The sequence below is a fragment of the Lagenorhynchus albirostris genome, chromosome 13, assembly GCF_949774975.1.
Source record: "Lagenorhynchus albirostris chromosome 13, mLagAlb1.1, whole genome shotgun sequence".
NCBI lineage: Eukaryota > Metazoa > Chordata > Mammalia > Artiodactyla > Delphinidae > Lagenorhynchus > Lagenorhynchus albirostris.
The window spans coordinates 62,769,192-62,795,369 of NC_083107.1; the positions used below are offsets into that span (position 1 = coordinate 62,769,192).

A 26,178-nucleotide genomic window follows, 5' to 3' on the forward strand; every position below is an offset into this window, starting at 1 on the left:
GATCACACCAGCCACAACACTCCCTTAAATTAAAGCCTAATGCAGAGCAGGGCCCTAACTCTCTTCAATTCTGTGAGGAAGGGACATAAGAAAAGTTTGAAGCGAGCAGAGGTTGGTTCATGAGTTTTAAGGAAAAAAGCCACCTCCATGATGTTAAAGTGCAAGGTGAAGCAGCAAGTGATGATGTAGAAGCTGCAGCAAGTTATCCAGAGATCTAGGTAAGATAATTCATGAAGGTAGCTACCATAAACAACAGATTTTCAATGTAGAGGAAACAGCCTTCTACTGGAAGAAGATGCCAGAAGACTTTTATAGCTAGGGAGAAGTCAGTGCCTGGCTTTAAGGCTTCAAAGGACAGGCTGACTCTCTGGTTAGTGATTAAGGTAGCTGGTGACTTAAAATGAAGCCAGTGCTCTTTTACCATTCTAAAAATCCTAGGGTCCTTAAGTATTTTGCTAAATCTACTTTGTCGGTGCTCTATCAATGGAATTATAAAGCCTGGATGTCAGTACATTTCTTTACAACATGGTTTACTAAATATTTTAAGCCCACTGTTGAGACTTACTGCTCAGAAAAAAAAAAAAAAGATTCCTTTCCAAGTATTACTGCTCATTGATAATGAACTTGGTCACCCAAGAACTCTGATGGAGATGTACAATAAGATGAATGTTGTTTTCATACCTGTAAACACAACATCCATTCTGCAGCCCATAGATCAAGGAGTAATTTCAACTTTCAAGTCTTATTATTGAAGATATACATTTTTGTAAGGCTGTAGCTGCCTTAGGTAGTAAGTCCTCCGGTGGATCTGAGCAAAGTACAGTGAAAACATCCTGAAAAGGATTCACCCTTCTAGATGCCATGAAGAACATTTGTGGTTCATGGCAAGAGGTCAAAATATCAACATGAATAGGAGTTTGGAAGAAGTTGATTCCAACCCTCATGGATGGCTTTCGAGGGGTTCGAGACTTCAGTGGAGGAAGTAATTGCAGATGTGGTGGAAACAGCAAGAGAACTAGAATTCGAAATGATGCCCAAAGATGTGACTGAATTGCTACAATCTCATGATAAAACTTTAACAGATGAGGAGTTGCTTCTTATGGATGAGTAAAGTGTTTTCTTGAGATGGAATCTACTCCTGGTAAAGACTGTGAAGATAGCTGAAATGACAACAAATGATTTAGAATATTATATAAACTTAGTTTATAAAGCAATGACAAGGTTTGAAACAATACACTTCAGGTTTGAAAGAAGTTCTGCCATGGGTAAAATGCTATCAAACAGCATTACGTGCTACAGAGAAATCATTTGTGAAAGGAAGATTCAATTGATGTGGCAAATTTTTTGTTGTCTTATCTTAAGAAATTGCCACAGGTCTCCAACCTTCAGCAACCACCACTCTGATTAGTCAGCAGCCATCAACATCAAGGCAAGACCCTCCACCAACAAAAAGATTATGACTTGCTGAATGCTCAGATGATGGTTAGCATTTTTTAGCAATAAAGTATTTTTAAATTAAGGTATAATGCTATTGCACACTTAATAGACTACAGTATAGTGTAAACATACATTTTATATGCACTGGGAAACCAAAAGATTCATGTGACCCTCTTTATTGTAATATCCACTTTATTGCCATGGTCTGGAACCAAACCTGCAACCTCTCCGAGGCATGCCTATAAGAGTATTTGAGACCCTACAGGATTAATTCTACATGCTAATATTTAGGGAGGAAAAAGTACTGTTTTCACTATGCAAGCTGAAAAGGACTTTAGTAGCATACACAAACTTTAATTTCATGAGCAACATGAGCAAATCTAGGGTCTTACTTTCTCCTTGTTGGAGAGTCATTCTAAGGGCAAATTCATTAAAACTGGAAAGTGCTATATATATATATTTTTTAAAATATTTATTTATTTATTTTATTATTTATTTTGGTTGCACTCAGTCTTAGTTGCAGGCTCCTTAGTTGTGGCATGCGAACTCTTAGTTGCTGCATGCATGTGGGATCTAGTTCCCTGACCAGGGATCGAACCCGGGCCCCCTGCATTGGGAGCATGGAGTCTTAACCACTGCGCCACCAGGGAAGTCCCTATATATTTTTTCAGACTTTTAATTGAGGAAAAAATTATTTATTTTAGGTGCCTGTTTAATCAACTTTGAGAAACCATTCTATGACAAATGACAAATCTTATATTCAAGTTTGTACCAACTTACTTGCCATTATAAAAATTACCCTTCTATGAATTTTAGAAGTAACTTTCTTAAGAATCTCAGCTGCATAAAAATTTAACTACTACATAATTCAAAACTTTGCCTATAATCCTCTTTAAGGTTATGACATAAAAAGATGTTCCTCTGAAAACTAAAGTCATTTTCATTTCAATTTTCTCAATTACATTTTTTTCACAAGTATAAAACGTTTTCTCTTTACTCTTTACAAGAATATTTGGAAAGTCTGGACTGTAAACTAAGATTATTCATTATTTCTAGTTGAACACCTTCTAAACAGAAAACTCATCTCTCAAAGATAATCTGATGGACTTTAGACAACTCTAAGTGTTAGAAAACTCTTTCTTATATTGAACTGAGGCAAAAACCAGGGTTCCTAACTCCCAGATCAGAGTTTTTTTCATATAATTCAGCTTGAATAAGGTCTTTAGATATCCAGGTTACAATACAAAAAAAAAAAAATTTTTCAAAACAAAATGCAAATGATTCCTAGTAGATCCTATAGAAATGATGGCAATATTTACTTTTAAAAGCATTGATTTCATTGCAGTAGTCCTTTATAGAATTATTTTAAATAATAAAAAAAACTTTGTGTTGGCTACACTCCATTTACTCTAACAATCTGCATTAGGTAGAGAAGAATAATATATTTAGGGGAGTCATCATTTGTTCACTCACAAATACTATGTTATAACTTACAATGAAATATGAGTCAAGAATGAAAACTCCCCCCCCAAATTGATTTTGCACTAAGAATTACTTTTTGTTTAGCACCTTCAACAACCCTATGAGAATAATTATTCCATTTTTATTGTAAGGTAATTATACACAAGATATACAAGCATACATAAGTTGAATTAAGTTGTTTATTCAACTAGCTAGATATTCCTATCTTTTCATATCCTGCTTATAAATCCTTATTTGACTAGTCAGATAAGAAGAAATATGGATTTAGAGATACCTCAGTGTCAAGAGCCAGGTCCTTATTGGCCTTACCATTTTTACAGACCATTAAGCCACTGAGCCCTTAGTGTCCTCATCTGCAAAACGGGAGTAATACTTACATAGCCTTATGGTGCTTGCATAAAATAATGTCGATCAAGGAAGTAATACTATGTCAAGCACACACTAGGTACATAATAAATATTAATTCCTTCCCCCCACTCCAGATGGCGCAAAATAAGGAATTTTAAAAGGTACTATTAAGGATAGGGAGCATTTATCCATTAGACACGAAAATGAGAACTACAAAATTAAATCTACTGGTATCAATGTGAAAACTCTTTAAAAAAATGCCTACATAGTGCAGCGTATACCAATTTATAGTTAAATATAATTTTCTAAATATGCCATCACTTTGAAAACAAATTTTCTCATTTTTTCAATAATTTCTAAGCACATACCCAGCCAGTGACTGCAAAGAAACCACAACCCATCGTGAACCAAGTGTCACACCCTGCCAAATATTGCCAAATCAACAACGGTACAACAAAAATTTATTTACTCTTTAAACTGCGTGAATTTAAATCTATTCTATTTGAGATTGATACGGAGTGAAAACCTCCTCTAACCTCCGTTCCCCCTTTAAAATAAGATGCTTAGTGTCTGGGAAGGGCTTAAGGTGCAAAGTAAAGAATGTAAAGGGAAGGAATGAAACAACTTCATGAGTACATTCGTGTCAAGGGAAAGTTGACTCCTCCCTAACCCTGAAATACAGCTACTACAGCCACAAGTAAATACAATGGCATGTTATCGGCCATTTTCCGCATTTGGCCCGTCTACCCCTGTGCTAAAGAATTAGACCGGAGAGCACGAATTTCCCCTTTCTCCATAACCCACAGCTAAAGGTAGAACATGCCAGCAGGCTGCAGACACCCACAGGGTGACTGAGCTCCCAAGACTCACAGCCAGCACCCACACAAGTCTTACGACCCTCCCCACCCACGACGATCCTACCCCGCCCGCCTCGCCCCAAGATTCGCACATGCGTACACCCAATTAGGAGAAGTTAGAGCATTCCCCAACTCGCCTAGTCCCCACGCCCAGCTGCCACGCAGCCAGTCCTCCTGCCCTTCTTGGGGCCGCTAGCTTCACTATTCAGTAATACGCATGTGCAAACGGTGTCTCCGGGCCACCCATTAGCCGGCCGGGGCGGGACGGCAGGCGGAACCAAGTTTCTTGCGCACGCTCCAGACATGCGCAGTGCAGCGGCTGAGGCGCCCGCTGTCGATTTGGAAGTTCCGGGGCGGCAGCGCATGCGCGAGTTTACGAGTTACCGGCGAAGAGGGGAGCCTGACGACTCGGAAATTTGAATACCACAGTAGCATGGAGTGTGACCTCATGGAGACTGACATCTTGGAGTCGTTGGAAGATCTCGGGTAAGACTGCCTGGGCACGGGTCTCCCAAACCTCACGCTACCGGCGCCCCGGGAACTCCTCCTCCGCCCCAGTCAGAGACACCTGCCTCTTCACGCCGCACCCCGTGGCTCCTGACTGTCGCCTCCCTGTAGCTCCGGGACCCCAATGCCACGTCCACTGCCTGCCCTGCCGGGTCGGGGCCCTCCAGCTGCGACACCCTAGGCCTCCCCTGTGCTTCCTGCAGCCGAGTTACCCGCGGCGTTTGTCAGTCATGCGTGTCATTGTCTGGGTTTTGGTTCTCGCCACCACGCTCCCCGAGCTCCTCTCCTTGCGCCTCATTCTCCTGCCCTACTCCCTCAGTCTGGAGGTTGCCAAAGTTGATTATCTGTTTTCCTACTTGTTCTGCAAACTTCCTGCTCCTGTTTTGAGCCCCTACTCCTACCCCACCCCCCTACTCTCAAAAAAATCTGGTTTGCCCAGTCATGTATTCATGTGCCCAGGCTGCCCTCAGCCACAAGTCCGTGCGCTGCATACGTTCCACCCGCTAGCTCACTTGTGCACCTAACCTGTCACCACCTTCCTGGGAACCACTGGCAGTTTCCCTTGACTCTGACACTCCTTCATTGAGCCACCGTTAGCCCTTACCCTTAGGGGCATCTTCACCCACCAAGTCTCTGCATATTTGTTGTGCATTTTGTCTCTCCTCGTGACAGTTAACTCAACCATAATTTATCAGTATCTAGAAGCTGGAAATAGGGATTCTTATCTCACTGGGTCACCCAGATCAGTGTACGCTGTTAAAACTTGAGAACTTAGAATTTCTTGGGCTAAATGTGGTTCCAGAAAGAAACTGTATGATTATATATTTGCCTACAGGTACGGTATCAAAAAAAAAAGAAAGAAAGAAAAGAAAAACAGATTTAGGTAACCATATTTATAAAGTAACAAGTCCCTTATCAAAACCTTCCCCGAGGTTCTTCCATGCCATGGAAACCTTTGGGGGAAACCTTTCTTCTTCAGGAAAGGATACCTTGGGTTCCCAAAATCTGCCCATTTAAGTAACTTGTCCTGGAACAGATTTTTATGAAAGGAAATGGTAGTGCTTATCATCTTTTTTTGTCAACATGAATTATCATTGTTCTTTTCTTTGGAACTTGCTCTGAATTGTCATGACGATTCTGGACTTTAGGCGGCTTATTTCTTTGATGAGAGCCTAAGTAAAAGTCACATTCAGCAAAATGGTGTCTTTTTTGGTGGACCTCTCAGACTAAATTCCTAAATTTCATACATGAAACCATTCAGTAAACATTTTTGATGAACACTTTTTCTGTTGACAGTGTTGATCTGAGCACTTAAGGGTATAGAGTGAGGTAGAAGAGAAGTTCACACTGTGAAAATATGCTGTGAGGAGAACTGAGGAGGGCCAGGAAAAGGACAGGAAATGGGGAAGGAAAACTGAGAAAGGAAACAAGTCCTAAGCTTCCTAGAAGAAGTGACACTTAAGATTAATCTTGAAGGAGGAGTAGAGAGGATGGAGGTAAACTGTATTTAAATGTAGTCATTCTGCATGGATAGAGGTCCCTTAACAATTGGTGATGGATGCCATTTCTTCCCATTCTTTTATCCTCTGTTAACTATGTTTTTCTTCTTTTGGGTACTATAAAAGTCATTGTTACTATAATAACTCTAGTTAAATAAATCATGGAGATGGGTTGTAATGTAAACCATGGATAGTCTGAAAACTTGACTATACATTTTAACCCATAACTGCCTAGTTTGGTGGCATTCAGTCATTAAAATTTAGCCTTAATTGAATGACGTGTACTTTTCAAGGATTTACTGTGAAATATTAGAAATAAAAGACCATTCATTTTTAACCTGGTACACAGTAGGAATTCAGTAATTACTTGTAGAATATATTAATAAAGTTTAAATGTGTAACACAAGGAGAAATTTCTAGGCCTAGTTTTTTTATTTCACTGTCTAATAATATGTGGTTTTGAATCTAGATGCCAGGCTATATATAATCTCATTTTTTGTGTGAGATTTTTTCTGTCCCATTAAATATATAAACATATAATTATATTTTAGAAGGATTGACTGTTATCATTTCTCTAACATCTCTATACCTCTAAATATCAAATTATCTTAAGCATATAATGTATCATATTTAATAAGTGCTTTTATCAATATTACATTTTAAAGAAGATAAAATAACCTGAAGAATATGTATTTTAAAATTATCTTGAGAATGATAAAATCTTTAATTCTAGCTACTTTCTAGATTGAGGTTCATTGTTACTATTGTCTTTAATGAATGTTTGAACATTTAATAATTTTTTAAATTACATTTGAATCACTTACAAAGAATTGGGATTCAGTTGCACCAGTTCACCCAAACATCAACTCACCAGCAATTATTAAATTAATCTTCACATTTCTCTGGTACTAGTAAGTCTTACTAATCTTAACTATCATTAAATATAGAAGGAGGAAATAAATGAATAATTGGAAAGCTTTTGCTTTTAAAGAAAATCATTAAAAACCAAATCTAATTAATTTCTGGAAAAATTTCTAGAAAATATAACCTAAGTTTTATTTCTGAAATAGTAAACTATAGTATAACTAGTTATCACTTATAATCTAGTTTTAATACTAATTCAATTAAAGTAAGAAGTAAACCTTTGTACATAAGAGCTCTCAGTAAATGTACAGAGGTTGACATAATTTAGTACATGTGATTCTATTCAATATTCACATATTTTGAGGGGATTAGCTTGTTTTTTCTAATGGTTTAGTTTATTTATATTTGCAAGTTTAGAGACTGGTCATTGTAATTTATCTTTGTTAAACCATTGCTTAATTATACAAATAAAAATGTAAATACATTGTAATGTATTAGATGTGATTTTATATTCTTCTGAAGTATAATTTCTTACTCACCAGTTACAAGGGTCCATTGTTAGAAGATGGCGCTCTGTCTCAGGCAGTCTCTGCTGGAGCCAGTTCCCCTGAGTTTACCAAACTCTGTGCTTGGTTGGTGTCTGAATTAAGAGTGCTCTGTAAACTAGACGAAAATGTACAAGCAACTAACAGTAAGTAAACATTCAGTTTTAGGTGCAAAATGTAAAAATAAAGTTTGTATTGTCAAGTGAACATTATCAGTATTACAGCTGAAATTTCAAGTTCTTTGTAAATGTAAAAAAAATTTTATAAAGAAACCAAATGCTTTTTTCTCCTCCATTGTTTTTAGAGATAAGGTGATTCTGAAGTTGAAAAACTGGAATGTAGTCATACAACTGTTAAAAATTTGTGGAAGTTGAAAAGACCCTATTACTGAGACACAGAAAAATGGAGACAAGTATATATGAACTTTTCATTCTTTGTAAAAAGTTGTGAGATCTTAAATTGGTGGCTAGAACTAGAAATTGGGGTGTTTTTCTCTGAGGACTACCAAATTCCAGTACATATAGCATGTAAAGTAAATGCATTCTAATTCTGTTATACATAGGGAGAAAGAATACTTTATTAAGAAGCTTTCCGTGTCATAGGAATGTATCACTAGATGCATCAAAACTAGATCCAGCACCATCAGATTTATGGTGTTGAGAGCTGTTTTACATTTGCCAATTTTGTTAACTGCTTGAGCGCTAGTTTTGATGCTGAGAAAGAGGCAAAAGCTTGGAATCTGATACTCCACAACCTGGTTCCCTCCTATCATAGGTAAATCCATAACAGGAGATAAAGAAAAATGCCCACCTGCTAATCCACCCTTATGGAGAACTATACACATAATCCCATTTTTTTCCCCCACAGAATCCCATTTCGAAGAGCTCACTCTTGCATATTTAGTATATTTAATGTGTATACATCAGTGGCATCCAATTCTAATTATTAAGGAGAGTATAGTGTAACAGTAGTAGCAGCAGCTTATACTTACTGAGCACTAGCCATATTCTAAGCACTTTACTAGTGTTAACTCATTTAAACCTCAGGGCAACCCTACCAGGCAGCCTTTATTACTCTTTTATACGTTAAACAAGGAAACACAAAGGTTAAGTACATTGCCTGAGGTCACACAACCAGTAAGTGCTTCAGTCCCCAGCAGTCAAGTTTGGGAGCCAGTGTTCTTCACGCTGCCTCTTGACCTAACATTTCAGAGATTGTAGGTGCCCTTGAAAACACCTATACGGTGTTAACTGTTTATAACCAGGAGCCCTGTTTTTCAAATGAAAACATCTTATATAAGTCAATATAAAACAGGTAAAAAGTGTGGCTGTTTTAGTTGAAGTTGAGAGGGACTAGTTTGAACACAGCTCTCTCCTCCCCGGCTGCCTCTAACGGAGTTCTTTGGAACTGAAGTTCACGGAACACAGTTTGCAAAACATTGATAATACATTCTTCCCATTTTATAGGTGAGAAAATGGACTCAAATCAAGTGACTCTCAAAGTTTGTTAGTTAAATTTTACCCCCTTGTGATATTGGTTAGAGAACTATCAAAATAGTAAAGAAGAACGAGCATTGCTTTTCCTTGGTTCACCCAGTAAACGCTATACTTGACACGTTATGAGAAAACAGAAACACGAATCATGTTCGCCATCTTCAAATATAGTCTAACTGGGAATTTTAGGCACAACTGAAACAACTGGAGATTAGAACAGTAGTTAAATACTTCACTTTGTGGTTCACAGGGGAAGGAAATCAGTGAGTGTAGCAGGCCCTGGGGAAGGTTTCATCAAGGAGCAAGACCACTGGGCTTTGATGGATAGGTGAGGTTTGATAGAGCAGGAGAGAGTAGAGGGCATATCAATCACCAGGAGTCACTTAAGTGAAGGCACGCAAGTAGAAATGAGACTGACCATTCCTGGGACAGTGAGGAGACTGGCCTGGCACAAATAGAGGGAATGTTTGTGGAGGTTGTAGGTAACTACTATATACATGTAGTAGGAACTACTCCTAACAATATACTGGGAAGGGCAAGCAGAGAGGCTATGAAGAATCTTTAAAGGCAAACAGAAAAAATTAGATTGGATGAGGTAGAAATTAGGAAGCCATGAAAGGTTCTCAAACAAGGCAATAACCTAATGAAAACTGTTTAAGAAAGCAAATTGGCAGTGGTGTGAGAAAGGATGAATTAGAAGAGACAGGAACTTGTATTAGGAAAATACTATTAAAATTTTCAATTTATATATAATTACTATGCCAATGGGGAAAACAATAATTTTTATTAAATAAGATTATTTTAATTCTTAAAAGGCCCAAGTGAAGCTGAAGAATTCCAGCTTGAGGTGAGTGGGCTACTAGGGGAGATGAACTGTCCATATCTTTCACTGACATCTGGGGATGTGACCAAGCGCCTTCTCATTCAGAAGAACTGCCTCCTTTTGCTCAGTAAGTTCATGGCTACTAGAATGTAGTCATTATTTTTTATTTATGTTTTCCATGGCTAATAAATGGGTGTAAAGAAAACTTTGTTAAATTTCTAACTAAGAAGCTAATGATGGGTCCATGCGCTGGTAGCAGTGTTGTTTTGTAATTGCTACTCTTTTATGGTTTAAATTTGGTGTGGTGCTCAGCCTGCTGTGCTTCACCTAACATGACCAAAGGTAGTGCTGGAGGGTTATACAAGTGTGTGATCACCACACCTCAGTGTTCTAGACTAGAAACACATTTTAAAATAAACTAGGAAGATACTGTGGGAATAATGAAGATTTTTTTAAATTAATTTATTTGAGGACAGTAACCATTCTAGGTGCAGTAAATGGTAAATGTAATTATTTAAAGTATTTTGTTGATATTTCTTTGTGGCTGGGTAATTGGGGATTTTGGTTTTGTTTGTAAAGATGTCAAATTACAATGTAAGCATTTCTGGAATACTATTTGGATTGTTCCTGTACTACTGATCATTCTGGGAAGTAAATTTTTATGAAAAATTCTCTCCTTCCATGTTTTTTAAATATACTAACTACTATTTCTCTCTTCACCCTGAGAAACAATAAGTAGACTCACAAATTTTATTGCCTTATATAAACTCTCCAATAAACACCACCAGTAGTCTTAAACTCAGAATTTTTGTCACATTCTGAGATGCGCTTAGAGTAAACTTTGGTTAACTGATACAACTGAACTTTGGCTTCTGAAAAATGATGCAACTCCAATTTTGAAGGTTCAGTCAAAAAAAAAAAAAGTGTGTTCACAGCCATTATACTTAGGAACTAAGGTATTCCAAAATCACTTTCTTATTTTCCCCTTCGTCAAATGATTGTTACTGGGTGGGTATGGGGGCAGGGGATAGACACAAAACGTTAGTTATTGCTTTAGATATTGATATTGCTGCATATAGTTCTTATGCATGCATTCATTATGCTTCAAATTGTATAATTTCAATAACTGGCTCAGCCACAGTATACTCACTGAATCTTCCTTTGTAGCACTGCTTTTCCTTTCCAATACCTGATATTTGGCACTTAGAATATGTTATCTTACATAGGAAGACAACAGCTGTGTGGAAAGCTCAGTAATGACCCTGAATACGTAATTCTTCCAAAGAGCTCAGAGTTTGGCCTTTTTGGTACTGGTACTTATAAAAACCACTTGGAATATAAATATTTATAAAAATGCCTTTAACTCTTTCCTGTTTCTTAAGCGAGTGTCCTCAACATTATTATTTTGGACTCAGGGTCATAATTGTATTTTAATGTGCTATCACCCCTCAGAAGCTTTTCAAGAATATACAACAATTTGCTCCTCAACTACATGACTAAATCAACAAAAGGTTACTCTGCTCTTCGAATTCTTTGTACATACATACACACTGCTCCCTTCCTCCTCTTTATCTTTGCTTCTGCTCTTTCTTTTGAAAATATTCCCTAGTTTGTATTCTCTCTCATGCTAGTATGCATTTATGTACATATACTCATTCTCTTTTCGCGCTGTATAAATATTTCTCATCTTTCCAAGCATCAGTTGTCACATCTCGATGCTATAATTTTACTTGCTTCTTCCAGCACCCTTACCTTACTGATTTGAATCTTTTAATACATTGCATTCTGAGGGGGAAAATAAACCAACCTCATTAGAATTGTTAGTAAAATAGAATAGTCTATTCTCTAATAGTCCGTAGTGTCTGAAAAACTCTCATATATCAGGTTAAGAACTGTTCATTGGCCTTTGCGGTTGTTAGGATATTTCCCTTAGGTATGATTAGTCAGATGTCTTTGATGCATATATTCTTTATTCCTAACTAGATTGTCTGTAGAGATCTTTTTTGTTTGTTATGTATAATACTTATAGTGCCTTTCCTGGTACTTTGAACACATCAGTTACAGTTAATGTTTTTCAATGGTAATTGTGTTGGTAAACTAATTTTGTGAATGACTGAGCTATGTTGTTCCAAATTTAGAGACCAGTTTATTAAATCATATAATATATGATTTTCTAGAGCAAGGGTTGGCAAACTTTTTCTTAAATGGCCAGATAGTAAATATTTTCAGCTTCGTGGGCCATAAGGTTTCTGTCACAGCTACTTAACCCTGCTGTTGTAGCATGTAAGCGGCCATAGATGATATGTAAATGAATCAGTGTGGCAGTGTTCCAATAAAACCTTATTTCCAAAAACATGATTATTTTCATGACATTGGGGTTTTACTGTTTCGATCTTTTAACTCATACAGTTTGCTTATATGGAACATGTTAAGATTTTATCAAACCCATTTAGAAGACCTTTCCAGAAATGTAGCTGTGTTTATTCTAGAATAAGATTTGGCAGCTTTTCAGAAATAATCTGCCAAAATTATGACCCCTGTACTTCTCACATTACACCTTGGGTGTAGGAAAAGAGATATTCAAGCTGATCATTCTTTTATACTTATAATAGGGCTTAAGAGCCCAGAAAATGTCTTTTTCCAAAACTATCTTCCTAACATTGTCAGAAGGTTCTCACTTTGTCACATAACCTGAAATCCTGAGATCCAAATGATTATTAAACATCTTTTATAACAAGTTAAATGTCCTTGGGAAGGTTAAAGTAATAAGATTGAATATTTATACCTTCAACTGAATTACCTGAAGCAGATTGCAGCCCTCAGAATACCTGCCTGAAATCAACACACAAGGTGATGATATTGATACAAAAGGACTCTGTCCAGAAATGATGAGAAAGTTTTGGGTTTGTTTTTTTTTTTCCCCAGGGGCGGGGGTGAGAATGAGGAACATAGGAGGAAAGGGAATATTGAGAAGAATATAGATGGAAGAGGGTTTTCTGTGAACAGCTGGAGGGTGACCTTAGGCTACTGGAGACCATGAAAAAGGAATGTTTGGAAATTTAGTCCTTTCCCCCTTCTCTTGTAAGTGAAGCTTTGACTACTAAAAAATGTTCTTTCACTCTGGTCTTAAACAGACTACCTGAGTTTTGGAAGGTAAGAGGGCAGGATAGTTGCATCACTGGTGTGTATCAGTTGTGAGAAGTAAAAAAATAATAATAACTTTTTAACTGTTGCTAAAAATTGGCCGCCTGCCACCTTTTGCAAATTTGTTAACAGATGCCAGCCCCTGTTCTGGAGGTTCCTTAATAGTGAAATGCAAGAATCCACATTTTAAGATGTGATCTACCTTGATCCTTTGATTTCAAAGAAGAATTGCTTGCTTTTAAATCAGGCTTTAAACATATATCGGTTAAATACTGAATTACAGAACCAGTTTATATGTTACGTCATTTGCAGGTAAAAATGGTTTTCCTTTCTTGTTTTTATCCATTCTTGCAGCTTTAAAAGTTACATATCATTAGGTCTATAGAGTTGTGACTCCAGACTTATGACTATTAATTGTAGCTGTATCTCATTTTGAAATCTTATTTTGTTTACTTCAGCATACCTCATCTCAGAACTAGAAGCTGCCAGAATGCTCTGTGTGAATACTCTTCCAAAAAAAGCTCAAGAAGGAGGCGGTAGTGAGGTCTTTCAAGAGTTGAAAGGCATATGTATTGCTCTAGGAATGTCCAAACCTCCAGCCAATATAACTATGTTCCAATTCTTCAGCGGGATTGAAAAAAAAGTAAGACCTTTAGTACCAGATTGTAGTGTATTAAAGGCATAGTCCTACAGTTGTTTGAAATGAAGCAAGTTAATTTCTCTTAATGGGAACCTAATGTGCATATTATTAAGTAATTGTTACTAAATAAGTTTGGGGTTTTAAGTCCTAGATACCTTCAAGAGAAATTGGTATTTTACTGTTTTCTTTTTTTAACATATTAGCATGTTTCTTTTTCAAAAAGGAAACTTTGCACTTTGATTTATAAACTGAAATAAGCTAGAAATAATGTAAAAAGTATTAGGACTTGCATCCATTTAAAAGTTATTTTATCATTGAACTTTGATGCAATTAATTTTAAGGTCCTTATCATTAAATGTTACCACCATTCTCCCCATTGACTGGACAGAAAAGGATGTAAATATTTTGGGATTTTAATCCAGTCACTTCGAGCCTTACATGTTTCAACTGGCAAACTAGATATGTTGACTGCTAATATAATCTAGTATGTGAAAATAAGTCAGAATTATTTTATACCACATGTTATCAACAGTTAAGAGTTTTTATATAATTGATTAGGAACAAGCAATTTTAATTAAAAATCAGTGAACAGAAGAGAATGATATTTGTTATAGCGGAGTTATTCTCTATATGCATATCTGCTGGACTCTAAGAATTGGTACATTTGCATTGTGGGGTAGATGGATGCCATGATGCACAAATTTGGCTGAACTCTACAGGGGAGCAGCAGTGTATCCATAGGCCATATTTTTCTGTGTGTTCATTCATTCATTCAGCAAATACACATTGAATGCCCACTGTTGTCAGGCACTGTTCTAGGTGCAGTGAAGGACTCATGCTTCCATAGACACGTGAGGAGTGGGTCAAGTGAGTGTCTTTATCGTGTGGGTCTTGTACATTTCAAAACATCCTCCACCTTTGCCTCTGTCAGGAATCTTCTTTTGATGGCAAGATATGATGGGAATTGGGAAGATGAGGAGGATGTGTTTTACTTTTAGATTTGTTTATTCATTCATTTATGTTTTTGTGTCAGTTAAAGGAAACATTAGCAAAAGTTCCACCTAATCATGTGGGAAAGCCTTTATTGAAGAAGCCAATGGGACCAGCCCACTGGGTGAGTAGTAATCATCTGAGTAAACTTTGTAAGGAGCCATCTACCTATCTCAGGATATTTATGTTTGTGTTTTTGAAGTTGTATTTTCTAATATGTAGTTTCCTAGGTGGACATCCTTAGAATCATTTTTGTTAATCTTAAGATTTATCCAAAATAATTTTATTTATGTAAGATTAGAAGCGCTTCTTTCATAATTTGTAAATATTTCACACAGCTGAATAAATTGAAGTTCAGTATGATGCATGTTTCTAATTGCCAAATGGGTTGCCTTCAAGCCAAAAACTTCACTGGGCTGAGCTTCACACAGTGAATTATAGGAAAACTAAATGAGAATTGTGTACTTTACATTATTCTTTATTATGTTTTGAGACAGGCTATCATTTCATTAGCTTATTATAACTTCTTATTCTATTTATTAAATAACCTAATTCATTTTGTGCTGAGTGCTGAGGATTCAGTTGTGAATAAAACAGATACAGTTTCTGCCCGTTTGGAATAGGGGGTCAAGCAGATTTAAATTCTAACTGGTCTTTTTAATTTTGTTTCAGGAAAAGATAGAAGCAATTAACCAAGCCGTAGCCAATGAATATGAAGTTCGGAGAAAGCTGCTAATAAAACGTTTGGATGTCACTGTCCAGTCTTTTGGCTGGTCTGACAGAGCTAAGGTACACATATCACTTAAAAGAGCAAAGTATTTATAGACATGATCCTTAAACATTCCTAGCCCAGTTTAGATACAGTGGAGACTATAAGAGAAATACATAGGAGACACACATAGGAGTTTTTCTTTAGTGAGTTACTGAGTAGCAATTCTTTCAGCCATTCAGCAATAATAAAAACATTTATTTTTCAATTTTTTAATATTTTCCAACAAAGCTATATGTTATAAACCCTACTGGGAGTTCCCATTTGTGAGAGAAAAGGAGAGTATCTGAAAATTACTAAAAATAATAAATTTTACAATTATTTGTTTATTGTACTTTAAGCTAGCAATTTAACTTGCTAATTAAATAAATTAATTAAATTAGAAATACTGTTTTGGAGGACCAAATATTATGATCCATTTATAGGGAATTGGAGAATCTGGTAAGACTTTGTTTTATTTCAGCTTCAATAAGATAATCTGTTGTCTTGGTCATTCAACAGGTATTTATTAAATATCTACTATTTTATCAGTGTTAATTAATAGGTGCAGTTGATTAATTTGACCTTCTTAGAACCCTGAAATGGAACCAATTATTGAATTTATGTGGAGATTGGTCCAAATATGTTAGTATTTGATGTTCCCTTAATAGTGCATTCATTTTTAAAAGTAGATTTTTCTCTGAATTTTAATTGAGAAAATGTTTTTCTTTAGTTTAGTTCTCCAATTATCTTCCTAATACATTAGTTTCACCTAAAATCTTTAAAGCATAGCATAATCCTATTTAGCTGCTAAATTGATGGGGTAGATATTTATTGAGTTAACAGTATCTTAGTGTTGGAAAGGGGTTTTAGAGATCAGTCTTAACGCCCCTTATTTTGCAACTAAAAACATGGAGAGCCAGGTACATGGAAGGTTTTGCCTAAGATCTCACAGTGAGTCAGTAGTAACATGAGGAATAAACTGTTCTCTTCTGGGACTGTTGAGAAAATACCAATACTTTCTTAAAGTTGTCTTTGATAAAAACAATCATTTTACTCTCGGCATAATACATATACTTCAAAAACAAAAACCTGCAACTCTCAGCTAGAAAAGCATGTAATGATTGATGGGTGTGCATTGACCCAAGGCATTAACACTACAGTTCTGGGGTTTTATTTGTTTGTTTTTTAATAAATTTATTTATTTATTTGTTTTTGGCTGTGTTGGGTCTTTGTTGCTGCGCGCGGGCTTTTCTCTAGTTGCGGCAAAGCGGGGGCTACTCTGCGTTTCAGTGCAGGGGCTTCTCATTGCGGTGGCTTCTCTTGTTGCAGAGCGTGGTCTGTAGGCACGCGGGCTCAGGAGTTGTGGCTCGTGGGCTCTAGAGCGCAGGCTCAGTAGTTGTGGCGCACAGGCTTAGTTGCTCCGTGCATGTGGGATCTTCCGAGACCAGGGCTCGAGCCCGTGTTCCCTGCATTAGCAGGCAGATTCTTAACCACTGTGCCACCAGGAAAGCCCTAACTTGCTCTTTATATCCTTTGTTCATTCATCTTTTGTGGTCTTATGTTACACATGCATTAAATGTACTTCTACTAAATGGTTAAAGTAGACTCTTTTTCTTAATTATTATTTATAATAGAGGAAAGTATTACATGGGGAGATCACTTTTGCAAGAAATATGTATGATGTTAACATAATTAGTTCAAATTAGTCACGGGTAACTTTTTTTATCTCATAGTAAGCAGATGAGAAAATTAAAGCAAAATTGTTGAAATGGGTTTCCATTCTTATATTTAAATAGATAAAATGAAGGTGTTTGATCTGAGACCAATGGCATGGGGAACCTTTTTGTCCCACAGTCCTTTTAAAAGGGAAGCCCTTTACCCCCCTATCCCCCTCCCCCCATCATTCCTTGGGGATACGGGGGTAAAAGGGCTTTATCTAAGCTGTACTCTTAAGTTAGTTCTTCACTAGATAGGAGCAATGGTGAGTATGTAACTTCTGTCATCTGGAGCCTAGTAAATATTATCATCAGACATTTTGGAAATCTTATTTAATATCAATGTTTCTATGTCATCTTGAAAATTGACATTTGTCTTTGAACACTTTCTTTCACAGAGTCAGACAGAAAAATTAGCGAAGGTTTACCAGCCAAAACGCTCAGTCTTATCTCCTAAAAGTACTATTTCTGTTGCCCACCTTTTGGCCGCAAGACAAGACTTGTCAAAGATTTTAAGGACAAGCAGTGGCTCTATAAGAGAAAAGACTGCCTGTGCCATCAATAAGGTGATGAGAGTACCTTTAACTTTCTTTCAGATACATTTATTTCTGTTTATAAAATAAAGTAATTCAAAATTTTAAATGTCTTTCTTATCCCATAGGTGTTGATGGGCAGGGTTCCTGACAGAGGAGGTAGGCCCAATGAAATTGAACCTCCACCCCCGGAGATGCCACCATGGCAGAAGAGGCAGGATGGCACCCAGCAGCCAGCAGGAGGCCGCGGAGCAGGGAGAGGTGGTTATGAACATGCCTCATACGGAGGGCGAGGAGGTCACGAACAAGGAGGGGGGAGGGGCGGACGTGGTGGCTACGACCACGGTGGCCGAGGGGGAGGAAGAGGAAATAAGCATCAAGGAGGCTGGACAGACGGAGGGAGTGGAGGGGGCGGTGGCTACCAAGATGGTAGTTACCGAGATTCCGGTTTCCAGCCGGGTGGCTATCACGGTGGCCACAGTGGTGGCTACCAGGGTGGTGGTTATGGTGGCTTCCAAACATCTACATATACAGGAAGTGGATACCAGGGTGGTGGATATCAGCAGGACAGTAGATACCAAGATGGAGGGCATCATGGTGATCGAGGCAGTGGTCGCGGAGGGAGAGGTGGTCGCGGAGGCCGAGGTGGTGGACGCGCAGGCCAGGGAGGAGGTTGGGGAGGAAGAGGGAGCCAGAATTATCACCAGGGAGGACAGTTTGAACAGCACTTCCAGCATGGAGGTTATCAGTATAATCATTCTGGATTTGGACAGGGCAGACATTATACTAGTTGAGGCTACAGAACCTTACATTTTGCTAGAGCTCAAGTAATAGAAACTTAGTTTCAGAATCCTGAATCCAGCATTGTTTTTGAGTTAATGTGAGACCACAGGTGACAGGCAGATTCCTGCTTGGCATAAGCATTTGTAGGTCTTCATACAATACTGTTCGTTTTGGGTTTTGTTTTTTTTTTAATGGACTTACATAATGCTGTTTATTTGAGAAACACATACAGTATCTCTCCTTTGTATGAAGAATTTCTTAAAAGGTAATTAAAATGGCCTTTAATTGACCAGTAGACTAATTCCACAGTCAGAACATGCATATTTTTCTGAACAAAATTACTTGAGTAAGTAGTTTTCATGTTTTCAATATGCAGTTTTGAAAAATGAGGATTCTCCTAGATTTTTTTAGATTTACAGCTAGGAAACCTTCCTCATATTAACAATCCATTTATATGTATTTTCCTTAAAGTATTCTAATGCCTATTTTCCAAGCACAGTTCTGCCCTGATTGGCTTTTTATTCTGAGAGGTTATGCAACATTTGCTTCATGATAGAACTTCAAGGTCAGTTCCTATTAAATGAGCTCTTCTGCAGATAGCACATTCAGTAGCCTTATCCTTTCGATGGAATACTGTACCATATGCTCAACTCTGAAAATCTTGAACACGGCCAAAATCCGTAAAGATTATAAAAGCAAACTAAGTTGTGAACCTATAGTACACGTAGGCATTTAGTTAAGTATAGCAATTCAAACTGACCTGCATCCATTCAAAACAAGTTCCTCCTTCAACCTTATTTTTACTTGAAATCTGCTAGAAGAAACAGCAAACTGAAATTTGTTTTATGCACGAGTTAATACCACTGGCTCAGCAAATACAAGTTAGTTTGCTTTGGGCAGGAGACTTTTTTTGTAATGGAAAAAATGCACTACCAAGTAAGAGGACAGATTTTTGCTTAGAGCAGGAGGCCCTTTATTATTGCTGCAGAAAACAAAAGCCTGGCTGCGTTGATGTTTGACACTCACCTTTACTGAAATCTACATGACGCTTCTTGCTGGGTTTTTGTACACGTAAATATTGTCAAGCTGTGAAAGAAAATGGCTGGAGGTGTGCTTTGTGTGAAAGGTGAGCAATAAAGTATTTGTATGTTCTCTCTTTGGTTTGAGTTTTATTTTAGCCACTTTTTTAAACTGAATTATTCAGGACGCTTGCTTCAAGCTTCTGAACTAAGGCCTTTGTTCCCCAAAGATTCTCAAGTGTTTCCTTGAAACATAATTTGTAGTGAAAGATAACCCTTACTCTAGAACCTTAAGTAAGTTGAAAAATAGCTATTTCCAAATTTACCTTTTATTATAACTTTATAGCTGGAAAACTTCACTACTTATCCCTGGCCCCTAGGTGTAGCTGTTGCTGCACAGTTGTGTTAGGCAAAGATCCATTAATGGCCCTGATCTTTTAGGGGGCTTTTTTATTTATTTGTTTCTCCATTCTTCCTAAGAATGAGCGACATTTTGAATGAAGTGAATTGAAAATATAAATATATGTTTGTAAAAATAAATAGTATTTCCTTTTCCTACTAAATTGGGCTTTTTAGAGTAAAGAATCAACTCATGGCTTACCATTAAAAATAATTCTGTTTGCTGTTGAGATAAACACATTCTTTTGATTGCTGAAAAAAAGCCTTGATCATTTTGTTACTTTTACCTGTTTATTAGATTTTTTGATTGGCATTTACCATTCTAAAATGTTCAAACTTGAAGACAATTTAACATACTTTTACTTATCATTAAAGATTTTAAGTTCTGTCTTGAAAGTTGTTAAGTATTCGTCTCTTTGCTTTATGCTGTTAAATGTGTTTAGTATGTATAGGAATTTTCTGTTAGAAATAAAATTGTCAAGTTTTCATATCTTAAAATGATAATCTTAGAATGTTTTAACACATACCTTAGCATTTGCTTTAATCTGTTTTCTAGCCTCAGACTCCACAATATACTTAATATGTTTCATTCTTTTGACACATATAATTTTGATTTATTTTTATGGTTAGTGAATTACTTTTCATATGTGATTTTCATGTGATTACTTTTCATACATGAGCATGTATAAGAAAACAAATATACATTTCTTCACAATGCACTTTATTTTCTGCTTCAAATGAGAACTTTTTTTTCACATTATAAACCCGTAAAAGAATTGTCTTTTAGTTTCTTTTCTTTGACGTATATTAAGTTCTCTAGAAAGAGGATATTTCAAGTCACCGGTTAGTTTTGTTATACTAAAATAAACTTCTTAGGTTTGTATAGAGTGTTGATTTTTTTTTTTGCGGTATGCGGGCCTCTCACTGTTGTGGCCTCTCCTGTTGCGGAGCACAGGCTCCAGGTGCGCAGGCTCAGCGGCCATGGCTCAAGGGCCCAGCCACTCTGCGGCATGTGGGATCTTCCTGGACCGGGGCACGCACCCGCGTCCCCTGCACCGGCAGGCGGACTCTCAACCACTGCGCCACCAGGGAAGCCCATAGAGTGTTGATTTTATACACATTCATAACTTTGGTAGGTTTGGAAAGTTTCCATAACTTGTGGAAAATAATGACTTACTGGCATAGGGAATGTGGGAATTTCTTGGAGAAACAAGAAACAAAATTTTTAGGAGGGAATTTTTGACATATGGACTCTTAAAATATTATTTCTTAAACAGATAGACTGAGACAGTACCTTTCGTTAGTGCTTTGTTTCCTCCTCTCTCAGTAACTAGAACAGGATGTCAACAGTCTCTATGAAAATTATCAGAGGTATGCCACTATCATTTTCATTTCTTGTTCTGGATCCAAGCTGAGCTAGTGTCTGTTGGGGCTCCAGACAGGCCACCCCCAAAATACACCACAATGGCATACTGACTATTTTTGAATTAAAGTTACTTAAGAAATGGCCAATGCAAGAGGGACACTCTGACCCTCCTTTCCTTCTCACTGAAAGCAAGAAGTAAGTCTCTCATGTGAAAGGTACACTCCCTGCACCTGGAGATAGAAGGACACCCTTATTGCTGGAGATAGGGAATTCGGGTTGAGGAGTCTGTATAAACAAACCTTGTAACTTCTTTAATTTACTACCCCAAGCCCAAACTCTTTAGAGTTTTCACTAATTAAGTGCCCAAATCCTAAGTTTCTTTATCCTGTTAATTCCTCACAATTTTTTTTTTAATTTTGTCTAAAAAGTATAAAAGCTGCCTACTTTGGCTAGGTTCCATTTCTGTGAAACCTCAGTGTGTACAAATTGAAATCTTAATTTCTTTTTCTCCTGTTAATCTGTCTTATGTTAATTTTATTATTAGTCCAGCCACAAGAACTTCAAGAGGGGTAGAGGTAGAAATTTCTTCCTTTGCATCATGTCCAACTGGAATAGAGTTAAATAAATTCGTGCTGAGGGAAAGCATTTAAAATCATTTCTGTATACAGTTGACCTTTGAACAATGTGGGGGTTAGGATTTCTGACCCTCTGTGCAGTTGGAAGTTCACCTACAGTCGTCCGTTGGTATCCGCGGAGGGTTGGTTCCAGGACCTGTGTGGTTACCAAAATCCAAGGATGCTCAAGTCCCATAGTTGGCCCTCAGTATCCACAGTTCTGCATCGTGCATTCAACCAACTGCAGATTGTGTAGTACTATATTTATTGAAAAAAATCCACATTTCAGTGGACCTTTGCCGTTCAAACCTCTGTTGTGCAAGGATCAATTTTTCCACTGCCCAAATTGCTTACATTCTTACACTTAGATGTTTTTAGGTTGTGACCATCCTACCCTTTTTGGATACTTTATTTGCCTATGTTATATCCTTTTGAAAATAAATTTTAAATGTGTGCGTATTATTTAATCATCTCCCCCTTAGGTAATTTGGATAATATTTGATTCAGTTGTTTTTTTAACAGAAAGGACTATTATGTTTACCTAAATTAAAAAATAAATTTGTCACAGGGTATCTAACGTTATGTAAAACTTTTTTCCCCTGCTTTTCTTGTTTTTCTCAATCGTCACTAACATGATTATAGTCACTAGAAATGCTATGTGTTATTCAGTGCTACATTTCCACATTTGTATATGTTAATGTATTCCTAGGGTTCAAATCACTGATGGAAGCAGGTATGCATGTCAGTGTTTGAACTCATTCATTCACCTTGGGTGCTTTGAGTCACCTGCAAAATTATGTTGCTAAAGACGTTGCATAAACATAACTGTTGGCATGAGAACTTCCATACTAAATCATTCACTGCCCAGTAAATGTAAATGAAGAAACCTAGGGTGGAAATAGAAAAAAGAAAAAAAATTTAACGTTCCCTAGGAATTTGAGGGAAAATTTGGGGGGAAAATCTATGAAAATGACCAGTACTTGTTAAATTATGTTGTTATACTTTCCTCAAGAAGAAGAAAAGTCTGCAGTTCAGTAAACACTTGAGTGCCTGCTCTACTCCAGGCGCTATGTTGGGCATTTGAAGCACAAAGATAAGTGAGAAAGTCCCTGCCTTGGAAAATGACCAGTGGCAGAGTCAGAAATAGGTCATTGTAGCATAGCATAGTAAAAACTGAACATTATACCAGGGTACTAGCCTAGCTCGGTGTTCAGAATTGCTCACATGAGGTGGAAGTTGGCAGGAAAAGTTGGAAAGGTTGCAGGAGCCAGGTAATAGAGGGCACTACATACTTTCCTAAGTAACTTGGACTTAATTTATGCTCCTCAGTATGCTGAGGCTTGTAGTGTGGTCAGTTTGGGGTTCTATATAAATCACTGGCTAAAAAGTAGAGAGTAGATTTAAGGGGTGGGGGGGGCAAAGATTGGAAACAGAAGCTTAAAGCTTAAACTAATACAGTATAATAATAGGGATGGAGAAAGGACAAATTCAGGAAATATTTAGGAGATAAAATTATAGTGCTTTATTGGTTAGAGTGAGAATGAGAAATTTAGTATGACTAGTTTTGTGTGGGTGTGTGACTGGATGACAATACCATTAATTGTAATCAGAATATAATAAGTGGGAAAGGTATATGCAGAGTGGGAGAGGTGGTGATGATTTCAATCTGAAACTCAAGAAGATGCCTGGAGATGGAGATTTGGGAATGATCAGCAGCCAGTGACTTTTGCATTGGAACATTCAATAGAATAATGATTCTGTATTAGATCACTCAAGAGGGGAAAAAGAGCATTGGACCAAGGAAGGAATCTTGGAGAATAATCATTTAAGGGGTGATGGAGAAGGGTCACAGAAGTAAAAGGAAACCAGAGCTGTTGGTGTGTTCTTCATCAAGAGCAATGTGGTACTACTGTTACCCCATTCCACACATAAGGAGAGTGAAGCCCAGGATGGTTGAGTAGATGGCCCACATCCATGTAGCTGGTAAGCAGGGGAGCTGGAATCAAACACAGGCTATCTGGCTCCAGAGCTCAGTAACCAACAATTCCAGACGCTACAGGGATCCAACGAACCTGGTCTTTAAAATATCCACATCTCCTGACCTTTTCAAGAGCACATTCAGAATAAATGCTGAAGCCAGTTTTCTGGAGTTTGAGGAAAGAATGAGAGGCGAGAAAGTAAGTTGAGACTAGCTCTGGAAGTTTCACTGAGATGGGAAGGACATGGTAAAATAACAATATAAAACTTGGCTGGGTGAAATATATTCTGAAAGGTTACAAAAAGCCAAGGAAGTTTTCAAGAAAATATAGAATATCCTTAAAAACCCAAAAGTGTCAACTGCAGAATTCTTTAGGAATTCAAAGTAAAACTAGGTTTCACTGTAACTTAATGCTATTTTTTATGAGGCATTTACAAGATGGTTTGGATTTATCAGGTTTTCTTAGGGAAAAGTCTGAAAGTGCCATCAGATGCTCAGAGCAGATAGGTTTACTCATCGTTATACGTAGCTTCCAGCACTTACTTAGGCCTTAGTCAACACCATCTCTAATGTCTCCTAAGGCTTACCTACTTCAGAATCCTTTCTCTCTCAATAGAGACCAGTTGTGTGGTATATAAGACCAATCACAGGTCAACTATACTAATGTGAAAGTACAGAGAAACTTGTTTCATTTAACTAATTCTCAATTATCAGAAATTAATGAAGGGACTTCCCTGGTGTTCCAGTGGTAAAGAATCCGCCTTACAATGCAGAGGATGCAGGGTCGATCCCTGATCAGGAAACTAAGATCCCACATGCCACAGAGCAACTAAACCTGCACACCACAACTACAACTGAGCTGGCACACCTCAGCTAGAGAGCCCATGCACCCTGGAGCCTGCGCGCCACAACTAGAGAAGAGAAAACCCACATGCCACAACTAGAGAAGCCCGTGTGCCACAACAAAGAGCCTGCACGCCACAATGAAAGATCCCACATGCCTCAACAAAGATTCCATGTGCTGCAACTAAGACCCAAGGCAGCCATAAAAATAAATAAATCTTTTTTAAAAAGTAATTAATGAAAAAAATCGAATGAAACAAGTAGAAAGTAAACCCTAACCTAAAGGGATGAGTGAGGGCTATTTTATCTTATTAACAATGATGATGACCTATAACCGTTTAAAATCTTGCAGGGCTGCTATCAATTAACTTCTTACCCAGTTATTGAAGTGCTCACTATGGAAAAACAAAAGTAATGGAAAGCCTCCCCTAGAGGCACTTGCTCTGTAACAAACTAGGGCAAGGAAATGTGTACCTGTATTAAAATCCAAAAGCAGTGGGTGATTGCAAGGAATGCTTGCCTAACAATTCATTTAGAACACATGGAGGCAGGTGATCTGGATTCAGAACTCTGGTGCACTAGCTCTGTGCCCTTGAGCAAGTTACTTAACCAGCTAAACCATAAATAATCTTCCAATCGGGAAAATCTGGATCGCAATTCCCACCTTCAAAGAATAGCTGTGCAGATTAAGTGTGATGATCTGTGTAAAGTGCCTACCACATTGTATGATACATAATGTGCACTCTGTATTTAGCAATTATCAATACAGAGGTAATTAGTACTCAGGAACAACTTAAACAGAACCTAAGGGAGAATATCTCTTTTCCCTTCCTCGTTCAAGTTTGGAGCAAATGTTGTAAAGAAGTGCATAGCATTCAGTTCTCTTTTCTACAACTTCAAAACAGTCTAAAATATCGCAACTGCCCGCACATACAGAATCTATGATGGACAGTCTTTTGCTTTTTAGGTTTTTTTTTTTTTTTGGTCTAACATGAGAATCTTTTCCGATGTATTTAGTGTCTGTAGAACAGAGCAGCCTTGTAACAGCATCATCAAGGACAACCAAGGGAGTGAGTTGAAGATTAGGAGACTCATCACTCGTGGGCTCATGTTACAGAATTCTTATATCTCTTTTGAATGTTCCCTCTAGGTGAGCATCTTTTTTAGTTTGTTTTCATCAAAGTCAAGCTAAAATAAGAAGGTAGGTTGATGTCTGTGGTTTGGCATAATGTTTTTCCAAAATGGTATAAGCAAGAATACACAGTCATTGCAAGGGATATGCTGCTTGAATTGACTGCTTTTACCAAAGGAATACATTTTCTATCTCATCTTCCACAAGTACTCTTTCTCAAAACTAGCTGAGAAAATAAGCTTTCCCACTTTGCAAAAATAAAAATAAAAAATCCCAAAATACATCCTACATCTTCCTCTTATGAATTGCCCCAGAGTATAAAACCTTCTGGATACCAATCACAGAGATCATTCAAAATACTGGGTCAAGAAGGCCTCCCTTAAAATCTATTCAAAGCATTTTAGTCATTTAAATCC

General features: G+C 37.4%; 1 protein-coding gene across 2 annotated transcripts; it reads left to right on the plus strand.

Annotated features, from left to right (window-relative positions):
* Positions 1-4,485: 4,485 nt before the first annotated feature.
* FAM98A (family with sequence similarity 98 member A) lies at positions 4,486-19,563 on the plus strand. Of its 2 annotated transcripts, none has more exons than XM_060169346.1 (8): positions 4,486-4,610; positions 7,537-7,685; positions 9,848-9,982; positions 13,458-13,642; positions 14,673-14,753; positions 15,302-15,418; positions 17,494-17,661; positions 17,757-19,563. In XM_060169346.1, the coding sequence occupies exons 1-8, from the start codon at positions 4,558-4,560 to the stop codon at positions 18,420-18,422; spliced, it is 1,554 nt and encodes a 517-aa protein (XP_060025329.1). In that variant the 5' UTR covers positions 4,486-4,557; the 3' UTR covers positions 18,423-19,563. The 2 variants fall into 2 exon arrangements, with proteins under 2 accessions (XP_060025329.1, XP_060025330.1); XM_060169347.1 differs by lacking the exon at positions 4,486-4,610 and adding an exon at positions 7,844-7,951 and having other exon boundaries at positions 7,560-7,685.
* Positions 19,564-26,178: the final 6,615 nt, after the last annotated feature.

Coding starts and splice junctions, on each gene's coding strand:
- FAM98A (XM_060169346.1), top strand. CDS start 4,558: ATGGAGTGTGACCTCATGGAGACTGACATCTTGGAGTCGTTGGAAGAT. Junction 13,643..14,672: donor TCAGCGGGATTGAAAAAAAA/GTAAGACCTTTA, acceptor TTTTTGTGTCAG/TTAAAGGAAACATTAGCAAA. Junction 15,419..17,493: donor GCTGGTCTGACAGAGCTAAG/GTACACATATCA, acceptor TTTCTTTCACAG/AGTCAGACAGAAAAATTAGC.